This window comes from Terrapene carolina, unplaced genomic scaffold (assembly GCF_002925995.2).
Source record: "Terrapene carolina triunguis isolate 2854851 unplaced genomic scaffold, T_m_triunguis-2.0 Scaffold439, whole genome shotgun sequence".
Classification (NCBI taxonomy): Eukaryota; Metazoa; Chordata; order Testudines; family Emydidae; genus Terrapene; species Terrapene triunguis.
The window spans coordinates 218,760-243,729 of NW_020664790.1; the positions used below are offsets into that span (position 1 = coordinate 218,760).

A 24,970-nucleotide genomic window follows, 5' to 3' on the forward strand; every position below is an offset into this window, starting at 1 on the left:
CAAGCCCGGCCCCGCCTGCGGACAGGGCAGCGCGCAGAGCCTCCTGGCTGCACCTCCGCGTAGGAGCTGGAGGAGGGACATGCCACTGTTTCTGGGAGCTGCTTGAGGTAAGTGCTGCCCAGATCCTGCCTCCCTGACCCCCTCCCGTGCCCCAGCCCCAACCCCCTGCCCCAGCCCTGATCCTCTCCTGCCCTCCAAACCCCTTGATCCCAGCCTGGAGCATCCTCCTGCACCCCCAACTCCTCAGCCCCACCCCAGAGCCTGCACACTCAGCCGGACCTCCAGCCCTCCTGCACCCCAGCCCCCAATTTCATGAGCATTCATTGCCCAACATACAATTTCCATACCCAGATTTGGCCCTCGGGCCAAAAAGTTTGCCCACCCCGTCTTACACTCATGCTTCTTCATCTTTAATGATAGCTGTTTCTCCTTTAAGACAGTGTTTCTCCAACCACAAGGAGACTCTGACCTCTTTCAAGAGAGGATCACGCAAATAGGGTGCAAACAAGAAGAAAAGGAATTCTATTTCTGTTCTTGCTTTGGACTTGCTAGAGCCAGAACTCAATGTAGAACCAAAAATTAGCAATCTGCCATGTTGGCATGACCACCAGGGAATCTTTTCATTTGGAGATGGGTTGTCTGGTCTATCCTCCTTTCAGGAAAATATGTAGTATGTCCAGTCTGACTCTAATATTTCAAAATATGGGACCTCAACCAATTGCTTTGAGAGACTATTTCAGTCTTAGTTATGTCACTGTTAGGAACCTGTTTCAGATATTTAGTCTAAATCATTTCTTAATTTCATCCCATTAAGCCTAGTTACGTACTTGTACCAGGCTAAATAATTATTCTTCTTGCCTGGTATTTCCACCTTTTGGATATTTATTATATGTATATCATGTTGTCACAAACTGGGCAGGGGGGAAGGAGCGGGTTGGCACAAACAGCCAACCAGCACAGAGGAGAGACTGCCTAGTCAAAACAGTAGAGAATGTAAGAATGTGTACGATGTTTCAGTTGTTAAGGGGGCCACATAGGATGAGTGACTCCTCCATATGACAGGTTTCAGAGTAGCAGCCGTGTTAGTCTGTATCCGCAAAAAGAACAGGAGTACTTGTGGCACCTTAGAGACTAACAAATTTATTAGAGCATAAGCTTTCGTGGGCTACAGCCCACTTCTTCAGATGCATCGAAAAGCTTATGCTCTAATAAATTTGTTAGTCTCTAAGGTGCCACAAGTACTCCTGTTCTTCTTCCTCCATATGACCAGCTGCTGAGGCTTCTGATGAAATGAATCAGCACTTAGTTGTGGTAGGGCCTCTTACAAAAGGGAGTGGTTTAAAGTTTTTTGATGCAAAAGGATATGTCATTGTGAGAGTTCTATACATGATATCACTTTAAAGGTGCACTTGGTAACCCAATATTTTAAAAAGTATTATTTCTTGAGTAATAAACCTCTTCAGTTGGCTTGGGCATTTTGTGTTGAGTTACTGTGTTCCTTCCTTACTTGTATAACTAATTTCTGTCCTAAAGTTGCACCTTTTTCAAGCAAAGCTCCATTTGTCTGCTTTCAGATGCCAGTTTATGTGATGGGCATCACCAGTAATCAGACCCCTTTCTCGTTTGGCAATGCATTGCCAGGGTTAACGTTTCACTGGTCTGTCACCAAGAGAGATATCCTGGACATCAAGACAAGACACAATGAGGTAAAATCTACTGTGGGCCCAGAAATGGATAAGGGGTGTGTGTGTGTGTGTGTGTCAGTGTCAGTGTCTTTTTTTTGTGATGCTTAAATTTCCCCAGGATGGGAATTGAGGAGATCTGCTGCTTCCATTTGCTCAAAAGGAGGGTGCCCGCATCAGGCACAAAGATGGAATTTCTTTCTTGTCAACTCCAAGTATTTCCTTGAACACAGATAATGAGTATTTCCTATTTCAGGCTTCTCTTCAGCTTCCAGCAAAATATAATTTTGCTATGGATGTTTATGGCAGAGCAAAGGGAAGAACAGGGCTGAAGGTCATTGTGAAAGCCCTTGATCCTACTGCTGAACAGTTTCACAGCCTGGCAGGAGAGCTGTCAGATGAAATCCAAATTCAGGTAAAATGTTCTGGTCGGCTTGTCTCATTTTAAACAAGAAACTACAGTATTAATCAATATTGCAGGTCTAAATTAAATACTTTAGAGCAAGGAATGCAGATGTAAAGATGCAGTTCCAGTCTAAGCCCCCACTCTAGATATTGGTGCATAGGTGGCATCTCCCACTACTAAGAGAGAAGTTACTCATCTATTAATTTGGGGTTAAGTGTTGGGCATTCCTTCCCTGATAGTGTCTGAATGTAATTTTGTTGAATTTTCTTTTTAGATAGGGCAGTACTGGAAGTTGGCTGTGCTATTAAGGAAAAGTAGCCTTTAACATACTATGGAAGTGGCTCTTTCAAACTACATTATCAGTGGCCCCATTAAGATACAGTATAGATTAATTTTGTGTAGTGGTGATGCAGAGTCACTGCAAGCCATATAATGGTTTCTTCGGGTCTTCAGTGCCATTTTACCAGTGTGGTCTGATCTCAGTAACATGGATTTAGAAGGGTTTTCTTGATAGTAACCTAGATCCATATCATGCCTACTAGATCCACTCAGAGAAAGAATTTCACCTCCACCACCCTGGGGTCCACAAAGGTAGCATTTGGGGGACAAAATCCAGCTCTCAGTGGCCCAATGTGGGGAGAGCATCTCCACCCCCTGGATTTTACCACAGGGGGGAATGATCTGAGCAATACATATTAAAAACAACATGATGGAAATTTCAGTGTTATCTTTTGAAACAGTGAGTAAGGTCACTGTTGCTGTGAGTCGAGAATAAATGTGGGGAGAATCCAGTGAAGAAATGTTAGAAAAGTATACCATTTAGTCAGATGTCTAGGTTCACTGTGAAGAGAAATGAGCATTATTCAAGAAATGAGACAGCCAGCATTTACCCCCCTCCTCACAAGCTGTTATGTTGAAAAGCCAGCTGTGCCTGGCTTTTGACGAGAGAGACTGAATCTTCCCAAGTTCTAAAATGTAAACACCTCTGTTGCCTATTATTAAAAATCATATTTTAAACGTTTCTTTAAAATTGCAGCCTTTGCATTTTCACCATTGCTCCTAAGTGACAATACTTCAAATGTGCACAGTATATTGTTACAGATAAGTTACGAACAGCAACAATTTGTGAATATTTTTTTTTCTTTTCAGTTTATAGCAGGAAAACATTTCAACACTGTTTTTGCAAACATGCATGTGAGAAACATTACCTTTTAAGTAGGCCCATTAAAGCCACATGGTTAAAGTTATTCACATGCATAAGTGATTGCAGGATTCTGCCCTTATTTACAGAAGTATGTTTTACATCATATTAAAGCACAAGGTGGTGCAAGCTTTAACACGATCTTCTTTATCTACCAGTTATTATGCTTCTCATTCTTAAATCTTGGCATATATTGTGGATGGTGGGCTAGCATTGTTTGCCTATGGGTTTAGTGGTTAATATGTCACCATAATCAAATTAAAAATCTCAGAGGTGGTTGTAGAAAGCTATTAATATTTTAATACTGAGCTTTTTTTTTTTTTTAAAGGTCATTTGAGGTCTTGACTCTAGTGCAGTGTCAGACTTATTATTGAAGTGATGGTATTGATAATAGAGTTGGAAGCTTCATGAGTCAATTGTACTTTCTTAGCTGGATTCTTGATATTCATTGTTAGCAGCACCCTGAAATTGAAATGGTGCATTTCAAGGTCTTTAAATTGCAAACCAGTTGAATGGAAAAATAAAAAATTGCTCCTCTCTTTAGAATGAATGACTATTCTGTACAGTGGTTTAAATTTTTATTCTTTAACGCCACAAACTGGGTATAATGAACACTACAAAGTATCATTCAAAAACTAGCATGTTGGCAACTTCCCTCTTTAGTGATTCTTTTTTTCCCCTTGCCTGTGTAAGGGCTAAATGCTGCTAACCTTAATCAAGCAGGAAGACCCAACCCCGTGAAGTGCCTCCCACTTCCTCAGAAATGCTGAGCACTCTCAGCTTCCATCACTTTTAATGAGAACTGGGGGCTCTCCGGAGGTGCTCAGGGTCATGTGGCTACAAGTACTACTGATTAGGATACATATCCTACTCTGTTCTGTAAATACATTCACCTTTTTGTCTAATGATAAAGGTTTGAGGCTCACTGTCCCTTGCATAATACCAGCAGTTTTCACACACTGTGATCGTGGACCCCATAGGATTTGCTGGTGGTCTCCAGAGAGCTGGCTGGTGACTTGGTGCTGGCTCCTTCTCCTTGTTCCAGCTACTAAATCACATGAAAAAATCATTAAAAAGGCAGCAGAGACTTCCCCCAGTACCAGCAGGGGTCTCAGGTCACCTCTACCCCCCCCCCCCTTCCCCCCCCCCCCCAAGCAGTCCTGCCCCCCTGCCCAAGTTTTAGTCACAGCGGGTATTTTTAGTAAAAGTCATGGACAGGTCACAGGCCTGTGAATTTTTGTTTATCAATGACTATCCATGACTTTTACTAAAAATACCCATGACTAAAACATAGCCTTATGTATAATATACATGTGCATATGTGTATACAATAAACTTATGAATGAATTGCTCCACATCTACAGACTCTCTAGCATGACATTATATCCTTGTACTGAGAAACAATTGGGAAATACAACATATATGCTTATAGAAGTGCATTTTTTTACAGGAATAATGGACAAAATATACTATGTAGCATAAGTCAGAACCTCCATATGTGATATTTAATCTTGTATTTCTTTGATTTTTCCACTACTTCATAGAATAGAAATATTTAAAAACTGCTTTAAATTTTAATTTTTCAAAAGATTTTTAACACCTTATTGCGAAGTCCTTCTAATATATTCAATCTAAAACACAAAGCTGGGGAAAACACAGAGGCAGACAATGCTCTGTGCAGAGATCTAATCCATCCACAATAAATTGAGAAGCCATACTATTTCTCATCATCTACATAAATAAAAATCTCCCACTTCAAAGGGAAACAGAGAGCTTATGTATTAAACAGATTAAAAAGGTGATTTTTATTTTCATTGCAATTTGTTCTGTTTGCCTTGATAATATTTTTTTCTTCAACTGTACATCTTTTCAGTATGCCATACATAGAATCATAGAAGTCCTAGAAATGTAGGACTGGAAGATACCTTGAGAGATCATTTAGTCCAGCCTCCCATGTTAGGCAGGACCAAGTAAAGCTAGACCATCCCTGACAGTTGTCTGTTCAAACTGTTCTTAAAAACCTCCAGTGATGGGAATTCCACAACCTTCCTTGGAAGTCTATTCCAGAAATAAACTATCCTTATAATTAAAAAGTTTTTCCTAATATCTAACCTAAATCGCCGTTACTGCAGAATAAGACAGTTACTTCTTGTCCTACATTTGGTGACATGGAGAACAATTGATCACAATCCTCTTTGTAACAGACCATAACACACATGAGGACTATTATCAGGTCCCCCTGGTCTTCTTTTATTAAGACCAAACATGCCCAGGTTGTTTTTTTTTTTTTTTTAAACATTTCCTTATAAGTCACATTTTCTAAACCTTTTATCACTTCTGTTGCTCTCATCTGGACTGCCTCACATTTATTCACATCATTCCTAAACTAGTGCACAACTTGTTAATCCTGTATATTAAAATATAGTTAAGGCATTATCACTACGAAGCTCAAAACAGTTGTTCTTATGTCCCTATTTTATGTTCCTTTTCTTAATTTTGTTTTGGAAGAGGAAGAATAAATAGAAGTAAATGTTCCTCAGTAGCTAGCTGCTTGTAGAAATAAACAAGGCTAGTTTTTATTTTCCAGGTATTTGATAAACTTCTTCTAGTTACTCCACAAGTAGATGCGGAGCAGATCTTAATGTCACCTAACTCATTTATTAAACTTCAAACAAACAGGTAAGTGGTCATTTTTTACAGTGGGCCTATGTGTCAGCAATTTATTGTAGCTGTAAAGTATAATTCTTGATGTTTAAAATAACCCTTTTTTGTCTGTTTCATTTAAAAAAAAAAAGTCTCCCTGTACATTCTTATATTGAAGGATTTATCTGATGATTAGTAGCCCTTTATCTCTACATTTGTTTTCTATCAAATCTTGTACTTGTCTTTCCTTGGTTAGAAAGCTATACCTACACAGTCATATAGGTCTGAGAACTTTTAGGTCTTGGTTTTAAGAGGTGCTGGGAATCTGTAGCTGACTTTAACTTGAGTTGTGGGTATTCAGCACTTCTGAAAACCAGCTCCTTGAAGTTCTTCTGACTGAGAGGCTGGGACTAGATTGTGAGACCAGAAAGTGTTTTACCTAAAGATCACAACTTAAATCCACTGATTGTTGGTAATGTTTTTATTTACTAAACTTTCACGTCACCATGGTAAAATCTGCATTTTGGTTCTTAAAAATAATAAATATTGATTTTTGTCTCTTGAGATTTTTTACATGTCACAGTTACTTAAAATGATTGTATTTTGAGAAGTAGCAGTGTAAAAAATGGCATGTCATTCCAGATGTATTATTTCTTAATGATTTCCAGCTCTAGTTTGTACAGTTTACAACTTAGAAAAGACTATTTTTTTTTTGTCCCAGCCAGGCTTGATCTGCAAGTCTGGCTCATGTATTATCACTAGTAACTCTGGTCTTGGTTACACATCTGTAACTCTGTCTTCAATAGGATTACAGAGGTGTAACTGGGTAGGACAGGACAGGATTTTGCCCTTCATTTGGAACTTAGTTAATAGCTCTCATGATGGCTTGTGAGTCCGAAAAGAAACCTGCTTTCACTCCCAATTGCTAACACTGGCTAGACAGAGCTATAGGGATTGAAAAAAGCAGAAACATTTTTCCTACCAAAGTCAGGGAACAGATCTGCTGAATAAGGAGGTGCCATTTTTATATTGTAACTTTTCAAAGAATTGTTCTTTAAACTTATTTCAGGCTTGATATAGTTTCTTAGCGGCTGAAAATTTCAAGCCCAATGCTAGAAAGGGGCAGCTACTTTCCACAGGGGATTTACCCAGGGGGTCAGGACAAATGGTGTTTGCACCACTGCTTTCTCCAGGGGAGGAAAGCTTTAAAATTTGACCATGTCTCCATTGGCTGCATCATTCTTTGGCTGCCTGAGGCATGATGCACTGAATTCATTCATGTGTCTTAACAGTAAATACATTAATTAATCAAAATCCAGTACTGGTGCTGTAAACACCATGCAATAAAGGATCTCCTCCACCCCACCCCAAAAAACCCCCAGTAGCGCTAACATACATGGACAATCCCATGAGTTTAATTGTAATCCTTGATTTCCCTCCCCCAACTTCCCTCTATTACTCTCATATTATCAGCTGTGATGTTATTTCTAACACCTAGCGTATTGTTTCTAAACCTCATATCCTTGCTCATACTGAATAGTACCTTACTCAACACACAGCACTATTGGAGATGATGAGACTCCTCATGACGTAAAGTGAGTAAGAGTATCAGAATCTGCCATTTAGCCTATAAGTTATCAGGGGCAAAGACCGTGTGTCTTGTTCTGTAAATGGCCTAGCACACTTGGTATGGTCAATAAATTAAATTAATCCTTATGGCTCCCTGCCCTCTCCTCTTAAGGCTTTTTGTGGTTACTCTGAGAAGGTGAGAGCCCAACCAATGGAGAATAATTCGCGTATTCCTTTTCATTGCACATCTCCCACAATGGTCAGACCATTTCCGCTATCCTGGGATATTCCTGTCACAGTTCAGGGTAACTGCACATGTATTCTTCCCTCATGGTCCCCCAAAGGAATCTTCTCTAGGCTCCCGACTCCTCAGCCTTCATCTCTTTTGGGTAGAGACCCGCCACTTTCTCCCTCCTGACTGGGAGTTTTCCAGACTCCACTGTTCCTTCCTTACACAGGGATATTCCCAGCAAGCGAAACTGCCTAACCAGGCCAGCGTCTGTGCTTGGCTTTCTCGCCAAAGGCTATGAACAGCGAAATTGACCGCAGTTAAACATTACCACACAGCTCTTTCTAAGCAAGCATATTTATTCTTGAGGCGAAAGCACTACAGAGTAGACATATAAAAACAATAAAAGAACCTACAGACATGCTAAAAGCTTATCACAGGTCATCCATCAGTCTTAGGGGGCCGTACTAGATCAAGTCTTTCCAACTCTTCTGCAAGTATCGAGGGCCCCCCCCCTTGGACAGAAAATTCTGACTGTTGACTGGATCAGAAAGAAGGCTTTGAGTCAGTTTAAACTCAGGCTATTTATCCAAAAGTCCTTTTATCTGTTGGCCTCAGGAGAATCCAGTTTGAACTAGTATATGTAAGCCTCTCTGGGAAGTGATACCTCGGGGCGGCTGGGGAGGGAGATATAACAACTAGGCTGATTCCCCTTAATCACCACTCACAGCCTCAGTTCCTAGAGGAGCTGTGATAGTCCTTCTTCATGAAGAATGAAATAATCATACATAAACCATTCATTTAAAACAATGGACCCTAAAGATGCTCCGTGGGGTTGCAATATCTGTCACATCTCCCCCAAAGAGGTTACATACAATCCCAGCCCACAATAACACATAAACTAAGGCCTTTCAGGGAGAGTGCAGGAAGTTGCCATATCTGTCACAATGCCACCAGAAACAGTTTATCCCGTGGTATAATCAAGCCTGGCACCTTCACTATTTGACCAGCCAGGAAGGGCCCTCCGGATACAGTTTCCATGTTGGGTTCCACAGAAGGAAAATGCTGTATTCTCAGCTGAATGGAAAAATGCATGGGGGCGGGGAGAGAGAAGAGAAGGTTGTTTATATGTACGGTAGAACATGTGTAAGTGGTTCTTTAAAATATCCAGTGAGTCAGAATGCCTGCTAATTAGAGTTTATACGTTTGCTCACTTTACTTATTAATATGCTAATACCATGGAGTGTTTTATTCCAAAAATTAACCTTGTGTACAAACAGTTTCCAGGAAACTGATGAGAACTACTTAATTATGTCCCTGTCTTTATCTTTAATACCGGTGTTGACCCTGGTAGACTAATGTGCTACTGAATACTGTTGGCGGAAAATGTCTGTGAAAGCCACATGCTGTACCCTTATATATTAATATTCTGAATCAAGTTCACATCAGTGAATGATGACACTGTAAGGTAGTGGACAGCAAGTGGATTTTAATATATGCCCAAGCATAAATAAGACTTTTTCCAGGAAGGCTTGAATCAAGATCTGAACACTTGAATCTTAGATTAGATTACAGCGCTTTGTGGCTTTATAGCAAAAACATGGTAAATGCACATATCAGATAGCACTAGTTTATGCTTGGTTTAAATAAATCTGGTTGTAAATGTAGATTTTTTTTATTTTTTTTTAAAGCTTTCTGTTTTTGCTTTATCAAGGGACAGAGTAGCTTCCCTGAGTTACCGTGTCCTGGATGGTCCCAATAAAGTTCCCGTTGTACAGATTGATGAGAGAGGCTTTCTGAACTCCGGGTCCTTGATAGGATCATCAACAATTGAAATAATTTCCCAGGAGCTGTTTGGAGTCAACCAGACCATTGTAGTTGCCGTTAAGGTAGTATTTTTCTCTTTATCCTTCACTAGGGTCAGAACACAATTAAGGCTAATGCTGTTTCATCCGTTAAAAACATACGCTCCTATGACACCAACTGGGTCTCTAATCACTGGGCCTTCCTTCCTCTATCTCACTGTATATACCAATGTGAGTATTTTGGCAGTCTTTGCTCAGGAGACGCTGTATTACTGGAACAGCGGGAGGCAATGAAAGTAAGGAGTGATATACTATACCAGAGCTTTGTGGGGAGGTAAGCTCAGCACTTGCTCACATGCCGTCTGGCTCTCGTCAACCCAAACATCAGAACATTAATGCTAGAAATATTCAGAAAGCTGAGATGTTCTTAAAAAATAAATAGCTGCTTTCATCAATATTAGATTTAGCAGTTGTCTCTTGCAGACCCTGTTTTGAGACTGTTAAGTAAAACAGGCTTGAAAGTCTGTCATGGAAAATGGCATTTTTGTTATCTTGTTACATCAGTTAGTTGGGCAGATGGCCATATGCACTGATATTTTAGCTTATTACATCAGCTAGTGGAGCAGACAGCTGTACATACTGATATTTTAGCCACAGTTTTCAGACTCACCGAAGATGCAGTTTCCTTGAGGCCAATGCTGTCCTTTCCTTTTCAAGTTTTGACATGTACATTTTGAGATAAAATGTAAAACTCTGTTATCTGAGCCTCTTGGCTCAGAAGAAAGGTACCCTTGAGGGGGGCATTTAAAGTACTGTTCTTTATACAGTTGAAGCTTTTTTTTTTCCCCTTCCTTTATCCTTCCATTATTTATTTTCCAAAAGCTATATCAGAGAAAACACACATTGTCCCTTTACTTTTGATAGCTAGCCTAGATAAGTCAAGCAGGTTTTCCTTTTATTAATTAATAATGGAAATACATTTCCACAACAAAACATTTGTGAATTCATCATCGTAAGAACGATTCCCTGCAGGTAAGTGTTGCTGCAAAAATTGTCTTTATTTTTGCACCAACGCTTATTTCTTTAAACAGCTTGAAGGATGGGAGCAGGGATTGCAAACCCATTCTGATTTTCTTGGGCAGGGAGCCATTAAAGCGGCAGAATGCAGCTTGCTGACCAATCTGGGCTTAACAGATGCAAGGTGGGCCCAATCAGTCAAGCCATAGGAGAGTTTATTTCAGAGTGGCCTGGCCCCTTCTGCAACATGGGCATTCCCTTCGAACGTCCTGGCTGAGATTCTGTGCTGTGCCTCTGATGCTGGGTCTACACTACAGCGGGGGTCCGACCTAAGATACGCAACTTCAGCTACATGAATACCGTAGCTGAAGTTGCGTATTTTAGGTCGGCTTACCTGGCGGTGAGGACGCGGGAAAGTCGACCGCTGCCGCCGACTCCGCTGCCTCCTCTTGCCGAGGTGGATTTCCGGAGTCGACGGCAGAGCGATCAGGGATCGATTTTACCGCGTCTTCACTAGACGCGGTAAGTCGATCCCCGATAGACCGATTGCTACCCGCCGGATCGGCGGGTAGAGAAGACATGCCCTTAGAGATGCAATACAGAACTCGCAGCCCAGTAGAAGTTATGTAGCTAAAGTGGCTTAGTCCTGGGCAACTCCTGCAGCACCAATATAATAGAGACAGCCCAGGGGAGCGGTCTGAATTGCAGCAGCCTCTCCCTGGCTGCCCATAATCTCCACAGTGCTAGAGCCACACCCCTCTATAGCAGGTCTTGAGAGGTGGCCATTGGAGGGCAGCCTTACAGCTGTCTTCCACTGTTCCTGCACTGGGGGAAATCTTCCCCCTGCCAGATCTTGGGCTTTTAGAGTCCCTTTATGCCACTCCAGGCCTTTTGCCTGGTGTAGAGATACTGGAGCAGATGTTAGAATCTCATCCCTTGTTCATATGTACCTCATGCACCACTCACCCAGGGGCTGATACTTGGGGATGTATAATCTTTGTATATCCACCTTTGCTGGGGAGAAGCCTGCAGGTTATTAGTTGAGTTGTGTATCTGTTGAATTTTCTGGTTTTGTTTTACAAGATAAACACATCATCTCTGTAATTTGTGCATTTGTTACATGTCATTATTGCTTCTCAGCTCCCGGTGCTATACGAGCAGGAGATACTTTGCAAAGACTTTATGAAACATAATATGCCCTGTGTGAAATTAAAAGCTCCATCTCAATGCTGTTGTAATGTCCAGACTAAAAATATGTGTGGTTCATAAAGAACTCTACACGTATCTGTGTCTGAAAATTATTTAAATAGCTTTATTTAATAGGCACCCCACAGTCAAGGGAAAAAAGCACTTTACAGAATATCGTCTTTTATTAAAGTCATACAGTAACAGAGGGTCCTGTGGCACCTTTAAGACTAACAGAAGTATAGGTACCACAGGACCCTCTGTTACTTTTTACAGATTCAGACTAACACGGCTACCCCTCTGATAATGTCATACAGGTGTCTCCTGTTTCCTACCTGAGAATCTCTATTAGTCCTGTTCTGCACACTCAAAACAAAGAGGCTCTGTTGGCTCTACCATTGGGTGTGACATTAACCTTCACAGTCCATTTCCATGATAACTCTGGAGATACCTTCCATTCGCACAATTCTGTGCTCAACCTTGCAACCAACAGGTAAGTGTCTACATCAGAGTATTAATTATAGGGGCACCTAAGAAATGTAAAAGACATTGTATTATACCAGTCACGGTAACTGCCCCAGTAAAAAAAAAAAAAAAAAGGAGGGATAAAGCTATGTCAGCAAGAGTGCGGCTGTACTTCTGGTGGCAGCCTTGGGATCGCAGGCTTGGGATCATTGATTGACTCCTGAAATGTGTACAGCCTTCAGAGATGGCAGAAAGAAGGGCACCAGTTAGTCACCAGTAGTGACCTGACAAAATGAAGTCATGCCTAGGCAGAGGGCCAGTGGGAACAGGGGGTGTATGCGTTTATATGCTTCCAATGATTCTGAATCATTAAGTTGTACACGTTGTTGGCTTATGTAACAAGTTGATCTTATTAGTGTCGGCCTTACCCTTCCTCTCCTTCCTCCCTCCTGCTGTTTGTCACACTCATTGCAGCTTGTCTTAAACTTAGGGAATTTGGAGTGGGGACTGTGTCTTCAGATGTGTTTGTACAGTCTTTAGCACAATGGGGATGCGATCCTGACTGGGGCTTTTGGGCACCACCAGGATACAATAAAAAATCATATTTGGTCAGTGGGATGTTCATCAAATTCCCCAACGATTACTGCACAAAGTTTGTCTTCCACAGAATTCCTTGTGTAAATACTTGGGTGAGAGTCATGAGGAAAAGAAAGATATGGGTTTTTTTAAGCTATCTTGTCTTTCCCCCACTCATATAGATATATCTTTGTATTAGTATGGTCAGGAGTGTGCAGTGTTGGTAAGAGTGCATATCTCAGTAGCAGTTTGAAGACACTGACCTAGTAGAGTTAAGAAATTATGGCTGACCAGCTGCATTTAGTGTTAGACCCATTCATAGGGTTTTCATTTTATTGCTTTCCTCTGAAAAAGTGAAAGAAGAGGCTTGCCTCTCTTTAAGAGCTTCTTGAAATGCAAGAAAATGATATATTAGGTCATAAGGACCTCATGATTTCCTCTTCTGGACTCTCAGACTCATAGACTTTAAGGTCAGAAGGGACCATCGTGACCATCTAGTCTGACCTCCTGCACATTGCAGGCCACAGAACCTCACCCACTCTTGAAATAGACCTCTAACCTCCGCCTGAGTTACTGAAGTCCTCAGGTCGTGGTTTAAAGACTGCAAGTTACAGAAAATTCACCATTTACACTAGTTTAAACCTGCAGGTGACCCGTGCCCCATGTTACACAGTGCAGTGGTTAGGATTCAGATTTTCTTAAATGACAACTAAATACATCATTTGTATATTTTTGCTCCTTTTTGTTAATCTCAGTTAATAACCATCCCAAAAAAGGAGCCAGGCAAAGTGAGATTTTTTTTTTTTTTTAAATTGAATAAATACCAGACAGGAGGAGAGTAAAGGGAATAGCAGAATTTTCTGAAAACCAAAGCATTTTTTTCCTTTTATTTACAGAGATGACTTTGTGCAGATTGGGAAAGGAACCACGAACAATACATTTGTAATTCGAACTGTAAATGTAGGCTTGACCTTGCTTATGGTTTGGGATACAGAGCACAGTGGAATTGCAGATTATGTCCCTCTTCCTGTGCAACATGCCATTTTCCCTGAGCTCAGAGACATGGTAGTAGGTGATGTCATCTGTTTTAGTACTACACTGATAAATCAAGAAGGTAAGAAACACTAGCTGTTTAAATGCATTTCAATGCTGGCTCTGAATTACCATGGAAACTTTGTAGTGCTATGCATTGTGACAGTCTAGGGAAACCAAATACATTATTTATGATGATGATCAGAATCAAATGACACTCGCTATTCTTTTGAACACCACAAATAAGTTTGATCAACTGCAGCTTTCAAAAATTTCACTTGTGTTGAGCTCTCGGGCATCAAACATCTGCAGTTTCCAATTCAATTGTTCTTAAAATATAAAACATTCTGGAAAAGGCTTAGTTAAAAAAAATTAACAGGGATAATAATACAAAGACACAGTCTTGAGGCCTTTACTCAATCCTCTAATTAGTTCTTTGGCCTTAATGGGATTTTTGCAAGAGTGGAACTTCTGCTGGTGTAACTGAGAGCAGAATGTGGCTCTGAGGCAAGGACCTCAGAATCTAGCCCCCACACATCGGATAGCATAGCTAATAGTAGGGATGGAGACACACAGACACACACACACACAGACACACACACACACACACTCTCTCTCTGGTGGGAATTGGTGTATATAATGGTGGGTACCTATAGATACATACTCCAGTTTGAAAACAAACATGGCTAGCATATTGCAACCCTGTTAAGCAGTTAATTTACAAATAGTCTTTTCTCATAGGCTTGTCAGGAGTCTGGAGCTCTTCACTGAGCAGTGTTCTTCAGGTTGACCCAAGGACAGGTGTAGCTGTGGCAAGGGATTCAGGAGTTGTCACTGTTTATTATGAGATTCCTGGACTACTTAAAACTTACAGGGAGGTGAGAGACTTTTAACTTCCACTAGTGCTGATGAGGTTTGTTTGCTCTTTGTTAGGAACATATTTCTACCTACAGTCATTTTTTTTTTTTTAGCAACAAAATGTTAAGCTTCTGTTACTGTCACTTATTTAATTTTTTTTCTTGGAAATGTATAAATTTGTTCCTATATCTGTACTGTTCATCTTGAGCAGAAGATGAATTGATGGGAAAAATATTTGGCGTACTTCCAAAGCATCATGGTTATAGTTTGTGTTAAAGAAGGCAATTAAACTTAATAGTTTGTAGTTTGAGCCTGTACTATTTTTATATGGCACACTTCATGTCTTTGCTTGGCTAAGTTGGTTTCAGATGCTGAACAACTTTTGATTAAGGCTCTGCTTTTCTGAATGAAGTTTCACTGTTTGAATGAGATACCAACCAGAATTTTTTTCATATGGTAACATATGTACAGTACATCGGCCAGTCAGTATTACTGAATTTAAAGGGAGTTGCATTTATTTGATCTTCAGTGAAATAGTTCTGTCTACACTGAAGTCACAATATCAGCAGACATAAGAGCACCAGACATTATTTTTAATTAAATTAAATACAGCGTTTTTTGTGCCTGTTTTTTTATGACTGATTTATGAGGGATTAATAGAAATAGTAAAATGTTTTTCTAACTTAAGTTGCCTAAAAAAGCAACTTCTAAAATTAGAGAAATGCAGCATTTCTTTAAAAAAAAATGCATCTTTTGTCTGGTGTGTGTGTGAGAGAGAGGAGTATCAGTTTTTGACTTACTAAAATCCATTCCTGCCTTAATTTGTGTTCATTTAACAGTCTTCTGTAGCAGGATTCTTCGGTGTCTTTTTTCAGGTATTGATCAGTATTCCTCAAAGGACTATAGCAATGCATGTAACTGGAGTGAAAACAAACTTACAAGGAGTTGCAGCTTCAAAAGTTATAGTTGCAACTGGGGACAGAAGCAAAAATTTGAAAGGTACTGCACTGAATCTTCTCCTGCTTGCCTGGTCATTACTTAACTGCACATGCATGATGCATTGTCTCTCCTCTAGCATCTAGGAGTGTAGCAAGAAAGGACCCTGCACTAGTGCTTCACCACTGCCTCGCAAGTTATGTGGGAGTCATCATGGTCATGTTGTGAGTTTGTAGGGACTTACTGGCTTTTTCCTTTCCCCGCCAAAATCTCAGAGTGAGAGGACCATGGGCATGCTCCTGAGTCACCACACCCAATGATGGGGAAATGGACAGCCAGTGAGAGCTTTCGAGCAGCTGGGCTAGAACCAGGAGGGAGGGGAGAAAAAGCCCAACCTTTCCCTCCCAGTAGCCATGAAAGATGGGGAGGCAAGAGCTGAGACTCCCTGTCGCTCTCAGCAACTGCGCTATGTGAGTGAGATGTTCACAACACTGTGGTGAATTGAGCCAGGAGGTTGCATAGTGTGAAGATACTGAATTGCAGTGAGGCATCATCATATAGTGATATACCATTAAGATGCCAGTTTTGCCACGTACTATCAGGAAGTCACAATGTGATTCTTTTGTGGCCAAGGAGCTGTCCAGCTGTTAATATGGGAGTTCTGCTGTCCTATGCTGTGAGCTCTTCATAATCATCGTAAGGCCTAAGGGTATGACTATACTAAAAAAACCCAAAAGCTGTGGCAATGAGTCTCAGAACCCTGGCTGGGTTTCAGAGCCCAAGCAGGAATGTCTGCGTGGCTATTTTTAGCTCTGTAGTGCAAGTCCCGCTCTGAGACTCACTGCTGTGGCGGTTTTTCTCAGTGTAGATGTACTCTTAATGCTTTGAGCCACAATACTGTCACAACCACAAGGAACTCAGAACAAGGTTCTGATATGTTACATTGGAAAAAGAGATGAACATATTTTTGAACTGATATAAGCATCTCTAAAACACTTTCATACAAATGACTGATTTGTAATACGTGTACAGGAATCATTCTGGAATCTCATTTTTTTGAGGGTGGTGGAGGAGTTTGAACCATTGTTTAAGTATGGGTTTTAAAATATTTTCAGTTAACGAACTCAAAATAGCTCAGTGAATTTTCATCAACTTTCCCAAGAGAATTAACCTTTGGGTTTCCAAAAAGGAAAAAAGTTGAGAAAGTTGATCAGTAGAGCTGATTTAGAAAATGTTCACATTTTGGGGATAAAAATGGGGAGAATTTCAATGGTTTTAGCAAAAAAGAATAATAATAAAAATAAGAATCCACCTACTTTTCAACCAGCTGTTCGAGGGCTGTTTAAAATTTTGAATTTCCAAATTAAATAAATGGGTGAGGTTTCAGAAATAAAACTAGTGTAATTTTCCCCTTTGCTTGCAACAAATGAAGGAAAAAAGATGTACAAGGAAAGTGTACTTGAACCTGACTCTCACATTAATTGTCATAGGCCATTAAAATATAGTCTGCTTGTATTTAGTGCTCATGACCCGCACCAGTGTCAGGGCCCTGCAGGCTAACTCCCTCTTTCTGCAGGATAGATACAGCACAGGCAGAGTCTATTCAAGCCTTGTACACATTATCTCAACTTTGTGTGGGAGGAACCACTTTCAGAGTGAGAGAACAGATTAGTCTCCAGGCCTGTTCAGTTCTTGATATCTCTGCTGAGATTGCCAGCAAGAGCATCATTTTGTAACATTTTTTGTGATCTAGACACTTTTCTACTAGCACATGGAATGATGCTATCACTTATCTCACACCGGCCATGTCAGAGGCCTTTCAGTCAGTGCTGACAGACTGGATTTGAATGGGAAACCTAGTGAAGAAAGGCTCTGTATCTAATTACCGGTTCCCTGAGCCATCCAATTCGCAGTTTTGCCCTTATGAAAATAAAACAAATTTTAAAATCACTCAGGTTTCTTCTACTTAAATACTGAAGGTTGCAGCTTCTCTTCAGATGCAGACAGAGAGAATATTTTAGGATACTCCGGACAGATTTTTAACTGAGTACCAATTGGCACAATTGCAAAAACCCAATTTTCAGCTTTATTGGGAATTTTGTCATTTGAAAATTTGTTGTTCTGTATTTAAACAGAGAAAACAGAAATGCTTGTAAAGTTTGTTTTGTCTTGATAAAGGTCAAGTCTGACCCAAACCACCATTTTTCTGTGATATATCCGTAAGCAAAGCAAGTATTTGTTTTCAGAAGTTCCAAGCTTGAAATTTGTTTTTTAAATTGGGCTTTTGTTTTTCATGCAATGGACATGGAGTAGTATGGAACCTCTGTTAATACTTTTGTATAGAGCTCTTTTGGAAATACTTTGATTCAATATTTTTGTGAATTATGGATACTTTCATGATTTTTGAAACCAAGAGATTAAGAAAAGCAGACACATTTATTGCTGATGAAAAGGAGCTAATAGTCAACCAACAGCTTGATTAGTTCGCTGTTATAATGTAATTGACTTTTTAAAATAATATATTTAGCATTAAGCATGCTTATGCTCACCATTACTGTGATTGACAATTGCACCAAAATATTTGTTTTTTAGAACCACTTTACAGGTGAAGTTAAATATCATATTTTATCTTCTGATTAATAAGCCATACTTGATTTAATCACAGTGCCTTTCTGTTAATATTGAACAGTCTTAACATTCAGCACTTGTTGAAATGATATTTTTAGTATATTTTTGTGAAAACTATTGGCCTGTTCAAATCCAATAATAAATTACATAATTTTTCCTCTTGACAACTACTGAAAAATACCTTTTAGTGGGGCTTTTAGAGTCTGCCTAACTTATGAGGTACAAGCTATAGAAAAAAAGTATAAATGAGCTGAAATCTATGGTTCAATATGACTAACTGACTGACAAAAAATTTCTTTTTTACTTATCTAAACTACCATTATAAAACTTTCAGTTATACATACTCTTTCAGGCTACATGTGAGACAAGACAACTGCATTACTTATTGTAAGACATTTTTATAGTATGTCTGAGATTATAATGAGGATGGCAGAATGACTTGAAATTTCCTCTCAGAGATGATGTTGAGCCATCCTTTTGTATTAGCAAAGTTCACTTTTTATCTTACACGCCTATTTCTTTCCCCCTTAGGGGACTGTTCACCTGTTCAGATTGAAGCCATTAAAGAACTACAACCAGAGTCCAATATCGGCTGCCACCTTCGTTTTAATAAGGATGCATTTGATTTCCCAGCGCATGATATTTTTACAGCAGAACCTGGATTTGATGCAGTTTCAGGTAAGATGGGGAAAGAAGCTGAGATTGCAAATGCAGAGCTACAGTGTTACTGCAATTTATTCTAACATTCCTTGTGCATCCAGAACTCCTGTTGAAGCCAGTGGGAGTCTTGAATGCACAAGGCATTAGGGAGTGGGTCCCAAGTGTAACTTGTTACTGATGTGTAGTTGTCTGACATTTGTATAATCTCTGATACTGTTTGCTCCATACAGCAGTCAAGATCTTAATGTTTTCAAACAAGTCCTGAACTAGTGGGGGTTCATTAATTTCCATGTGTCCTCCTATCTGCATAATGCTGTTTTGAGAAATCTTATATGATACAACCCTTTGTGATTTAATGATGCACTTGGTAGAATTTTGGGCTGCATCATTATTCCAGACTTTAATGCTAAGAAACCACTACCTAGATCACTTCCGGAAAGGTTGAAAGTACAAATTAAGGTCCTGATTCTGCAAACCCATATGAATAACTTCACACATACGAGTCTTTCCATTGCAACTTGAAATGGATGGGAAGCGAGTGCCATCTGTGGAACGGAGACATAATGTGCTCATGCTGATCCACTTCACAAAGCTATTGGGGTGCCATATTTTGCTCTAGCTGAATTGTATAAAGGTAGCCTCAGCTTGCATTGCAGTGGCCCAGTCCGGATGTGGAAAAGGCACAGATGACAGTGTCAGGGCCTGCTTCTGTTAGGAAAGGCTTCAGTTTCTTAGCTAACTGCAGATGACAAAACAAAAACAAAAAGTACAAGCCACCACTGCTACCTGAGAATGCGTGAGCACTCAGGTGTCAAGAAATACCCTGACATTGGGAACCTCTTCAGCAATGGAAGGGCCTAATCCATCAACAGGTGAGACAATTACAATTCACATCAATTCCTCTAGCTGCTTCCCCTGCCAGGCACCAATGCCTTTGTCTTCTATCTAGATTCAGTCTCAGATTCATAGGGTATGTCTACACCCAGCCGCTAGTTCGGCGGCTGGCAATCGAAGTTCTGGGTTCGACTTATCACGTCTTGTCTGGACGCGATAAGTCGAACCAGGAAGTGCTCGCCGTCGACTGCGGTACTCCAGCTAGACGAGAGGAGTACCGCGGAGTCGACGGGGGAACCTGCCTGCCGCGTGTGGACCGAGGTAAGTTTGAACTAAGGTACTTCGAACTTCAGCTACGTTATTCACGTAGCTGAAGTTGCGTACCTTAGTTCGATTTGGGGGTTTAGTGTAGACCAAGCCATAGAGTTTATGCTCAGATGGGACCATTAAATCACTTAGTCTGACCTGTATAGCACAGGCCATTAAATTTCACCCAGATAACCCTGTACTGAGCCCAATAACGTGTGTTGGGCTAAAGCCGATCTCAGTCTGTTCACTGTCTCTGTCTTGTGCAGGTATTGCAATATCATCAACCCCAAGGATTCAAAAATCACAAGAATGACTTAAAAATTGTATGTTTTTTTAACCTAATGCATTTGAAGTTCTTCTTCTTTATTTGGTTTGTGAACATTTTAGGGATTCATGTTTTCAGGTTTTTCCTTACAACCGTGAGGGCTAGAAACTTTTTTATTTTAATGAAAGCTAAGATTCTCCTCTGATCCCATGACATCAGGAGGTGGGGCTTTAAGACCAAAACATTGTGAGACTTGCAATAAAATCATGAGAGTTGGCAACACTGGGAGAGCAGGGGAGAAGTGTACATGAGTCACAATATGATTTTTAAAAAGCACAGATTATGTGGAGAGAGCATTCTTATAATAGTCCGGTAGACCTGCCGCTCTGGATAATGGAGGTTACCTTTGTTGCACAGTGCTGCAGAAAGTATGCCATCTGGGGTAAAATGTGCGCAGTTTCCTTATACAGAAAAAAGGGGCATGTATTTATCCTTGCTTCAGATCTGTGCTTAAACACATGGTCAGCCAAACCTTCTGAGGTGCGAGAGTGTGGTTACTCCCTCCCCCTCAAATTCTTCTTGAGCAAAGCATCTGTCTTGTGATATAGAAAACGAGTGGTGGAGAAAATGGCAAGGAAACTGATGTGTATGAGAAAATCAGCTTGTACTGATAATATCCACTCAGCTCACTTTGGGATTCTTTATTTATTTATTTTATTAATCCTTAGTAATCTAATGGGATGACTTTTAAGAGGTTGGAGGAAATCACTGAATATCTGAGCAGTAATGGAGCAGTGTGCAATAAGGCAATATGCAGGATGGATTTCTAAAGAACAAATCATACCAGACAAAGTTGATGATGATGGTTGTTGGCTAGATGGATGAAGAGAACAGAGTGTATGTTGTTATATTTGGATTGGAATAACGCATTTGATCCAGTGTTCTCAGAAATCATGCACTCAAAATTTGGTTCAAACCAGCTGGGCACATGAACAATTTTACATGAAGAAAGTCTTCTAGTTCAGTATCCCTGGGAATTATTGGTAGGCCCCATCCTAGGGTCCCATTTGTCCACTGCACTTTCATGCCTTTTTCCACTCTTGGGACACCCTGTCCATTGTGATTTGTCAAGGCACCACCTTCTCCTTGTTCCGTTCCCCTCTAAAGTCTCCCTTCTTCCACAGGAACGTTCTTGGGTGTGAAGAGAAAAACCATAAAGAAACACAAGTAAATTAACAAGGGTTGAACTGTTTTCATCTTTATAGGACACTATACCTGTTCCATCACAATGCACAGACTTACTGACAAGCAGCTAAAGCATCTGAGCATAAGCAAAACTGCTCTCCTAGTTACAGCTTCAGTCCAGGGCAGCCATTTCTCTGGAGAGCAGATCAGCGCTGAAGTGCCGTTCAATCCAGGGTTTTATGCTGATCAGACTGAAATTCTCTTAAGTAACCATTACACGAGTTCTGATGTGAAAATATTTGGATCCACTGAAATTCTTGACAAACTGGAGGTGAGTATGTCACGGCAAATTCTCATTACATATTTAAGGCTGTATTGAGCTGTTGGGTGCATTTGTGAGCAAGGGGCCAGTGTGTAAACTTCATCACCCTGGGAGTACTTCCAGGAGGCAATGTGACTCTCTCATCCCTCTGATGCATAATGGCCTCCACGCTTTCCCCTTGCTCCAGGGGAGGAGTCATTTATGGCTGGCTTATACCTATAGCAAATTACAACACACACACACCTACTGGCTCAGCAGTGCTGGCCAGTTTGTCATGGTGCCTGGTGCCTGCCTGGTCTGGGGAATGTTTGCCCCTCTGTGTGGCCAGGCCCAGGGCCCAGGTAGCCTGTGCAAGTATGTAAGGAGGGGCTCTTGCTTTCCCATGTGTGGAGGTGCTATGCAAGTCACAGAGTAGCCCATAGTGTAAATATACATGGCACTTTACAAAAATACAACAACAGCACACAGTCAGGATATGTGTACGATGATAGCCCCAGGAGGTGGGGAGTGAATTAATGAGGTGGCTCAGGAGAAATCAAGCAGCTATAATTGGCAGGATTTTTCAGCAGGGTAAAACCTTTCTCGGCATAAATTGGAACAAATGGACCTGAGCAAAACACAGGAGGGAGATTTCCCAACCTGAGGTTCACCCAGCAGCTGTGCTAGCATGGAGGCTTCCCAGAGCCATTCTCTCTTTCCAGCAGTCCTGCTCCTAAATCTTCCCCTAGGCACCTATGCAAGGGGAGGAGAAAATGTAGGTGAAATTTAACCCCCTATGTACTAGGGAACAGTTAGTTCCCCTACACCCTGTCACAACCAGCTGTAACTGTTGCCCATTGTTACACGTGTGTGGATATTGTGAGAGGTCCAAACAGACTTGGTTTTGGATAAAAATAAAGTGTCATGTTTGCTAGTTTAACATCTAGCCAGAGACCATGTGCTGCACTTTCTGTGGACTGACTCAATGCTTTGCCATCTCTAACTGCTATGATTCTCTGGTTTTATGTACTGATACATGCATGACCTTTAAAATTCAAAAATGTCTTCTGACAGTACCTGCTGTGGTGTGAACTGCAGATGTTTATAATCTCTACAGAGGGGAAAGATTAAAACACTAGTTTTTGTAATTGTGCACATACAGTTGTGTGTATTTTCTCCAGCTAAGTAAACCATATTTGATATATTTTGGGATATCTAGTATTTGATTGTTTTTTCTCTCACCCCAGGGACTAAATGCAGAAACTCATCATGAAGTTTGAGATCTGATGTTAAAATAATAATAACCTGTGTTCATCAACCTTGCTAAGATTTTTTTTTTAAAGCATTTTAGTATTTGACTCGCTGTATTGACGTTACCCGACAGTAGAAAGATTAATTTGTAGAAGGATAGGAGGATCTTTTAAGTACTGTAGCAAACGTTACCATTCTTGTGTCTTAGAGATTCCACCAACTTGAGAAGCCAGAATGGACAGGAATGGTGTCCCTAGCCTCTGTTTGTCAGAAGCTGGGAATGAGCGACAGAATGGATCACTTGATGATTACCTGTTCTATTCATTCCCTCTGGGGCACCTGGCATTGGCCACTGTCAGAAGACAGGATACTGGGCTAGATGGACCTTTGGTCTGACCCAGTATGGCCGTTCTTATGTTGAGAATCACATTTCTATGTGGAAGTATACTGTTACATTTATTGTATTGTAAAGTATTCTTAGAAGTAACCCTGAAGGTTAAGCAACAGGTAGGGAGCACGGAGTGAAAACATTTTTCTCTGTTTTCACTTTGTTTCCGAACGGTACAGTTAGTTTTACTATTTAGTTGATGGTCACTCACGTGTTTGTTTCATGCCCTGGCAGGATGATATTGCTTTCATGTGCTACTGTGTGGGGAGTTCACATGCATGCTCTTCTCCAGGCTTGCAAGAGAGGGTAGCAAAACTGGCAGCAACAATACTGAAACTAAATAGGCAACAGATAGTTGTGCGAGCAGAGAGGGAGAATGAATCTGAGGAAGTTTGGTGGTATACCTCTATGGTTACAACATATGCTCCTCTTTGAAGCAAATTTTCCTTCCAAGAGAGTTTTAATTCTTTTGCATCTCTTTGGCATAGAACCGGGAAACGAGGGTGTGCACAGTGCTTGTCCGGACAGTATGTTTGTCTTGCAGGTGAAATGTGGGTCACCAATGGTGAAGGCCTTTGAGAAGGAGAAATCATATGGACTGCCTAGTTATGTAATCTACACTGTTAGTGTATCTGATCCAGGAGTTCCAAGCCAGGGGTCCTTATCAACCATTCTTACCATATCTAGCCCAGTGACTGACCAGTCGATCACTGTTCCGGTGACAGTGATTTATGTAGCTGAGAGAAGCGAGCCAATGAGACGTAAGTTTTTCTATCTGTTTATTTCATGGGTCAGAATAAATCTCCAACATTCATTAGTGTTCAAGGTGGTGGTGTAGAACTTAGTGTGGCTTAGATTTGAGCCGGAGTAACAGTCAGCTAAAAAGTTGTCTGATATGTAAGATAAACACTAATATTCTGACAGCAAGGTTTGCATGCAAATGCTCCTTCTGGCTGAAGCTGGACACATTTCCCTTTCTGGGTCAGTCCAATTACTGTCTTTGGAATGTGCTCTCTAATGGCTGCTTGCCCATCCCAGCTGGCATAAATTCCATAATTCTATAGTATCCAACAGTACTTCTTGCTTTAATTTTTACATACTTTCAAACATGGCTTGGCATTTCCAAAACTGATTAGTGGGTTGAGGTGGGAACAATGTGTGTGACATTTCAATCTATTTTGAGTTATCACCGACAAGCACATTTTGAACATTATAGTGGAAATTGCCATTGTAATCTAAGTCAATCATGTTATTTAAACTAACAAAATGTAACATGCACAAATAAATATTCAAAATGAAATAGAAAAAAGCTAGGAAAAGAGCCCAGTTGTCATTAGAGGGGATTAGAAAGATAAAATGCTATTTATAACATCATATGATATCTCTCCTTTTCAATCGGTTCCACAGACGGAGCCAGCTTATTCCAACACTTCCTTGATTCCTATCAAGTAATGTTCTTCACGTTTTTTGCACTGCTGGCAGGGACAGCTGTTGTGATCATAGGTAAGGGAGTAAAAAGCTGCAATAATATTTTCCTAACTTTTA

General features: G+C 40.6%; 1 protein-coding gene across 1 annotated transcript in view; it reads left to right on the top strand.

The window, feature by feature from the left end:
• NUP210 (nucleoporin 210) overlaps positions 1 to 24,970 on the top strand; it is a 117,625-nt gene that overhangs the window by 86,438 nt on the left and 6,217 nt on the right. Inside the window, exons 27-38 of the mRNA XM_024208793.3 lie at positions 1,575 to 1,706; positions 1,939 to 2,097; positions 5,877 to 5,968; positions 9,445 to 9,619; positions 12,055 to 12,230; positions 13,675 to 13,892; positions 14,552 to 14,688; positions 15,544 to 15,667; positions 18,764 to 18,910; positions 21,566 to 21,816; positions 23,970 to 24,186; positions 24,833 to 24,928. Of these exons, the coding sequence (XP_024064561.2) occupies positions 1,575 to 1,706; positions 1,939 to 2,097; positions 5,877 to 5,968; positions 9,445 to 9,619; positions 12,055 to 12,230; positions 13,675 to 13,892; positions 14,552 to 14,688; positions 15,544 to 15,667; positions 18,764 to 18,910; positions 21,566 to 21,816; positions 23,970 to 24,186; positions 24,833 to 24,928 (1,924 nt within the window). The remainder of the gene's footprint in view (positions 1 to 1,574; positions 1,707 to 1,938; positions 2,098 to 5,876; positions 5,969 to 9,444; positions 9,620 to 12,054; positions 12,231 to 13,674; positions 13,893 to 14,551; positions 14,689 to 15,543; positions 15,668 to 18,763; positions 18,911 to 21,565; positions 21,817 to 23,969; positions 24,187 to 24,832; positions 24,929 to 24,970) is intronic.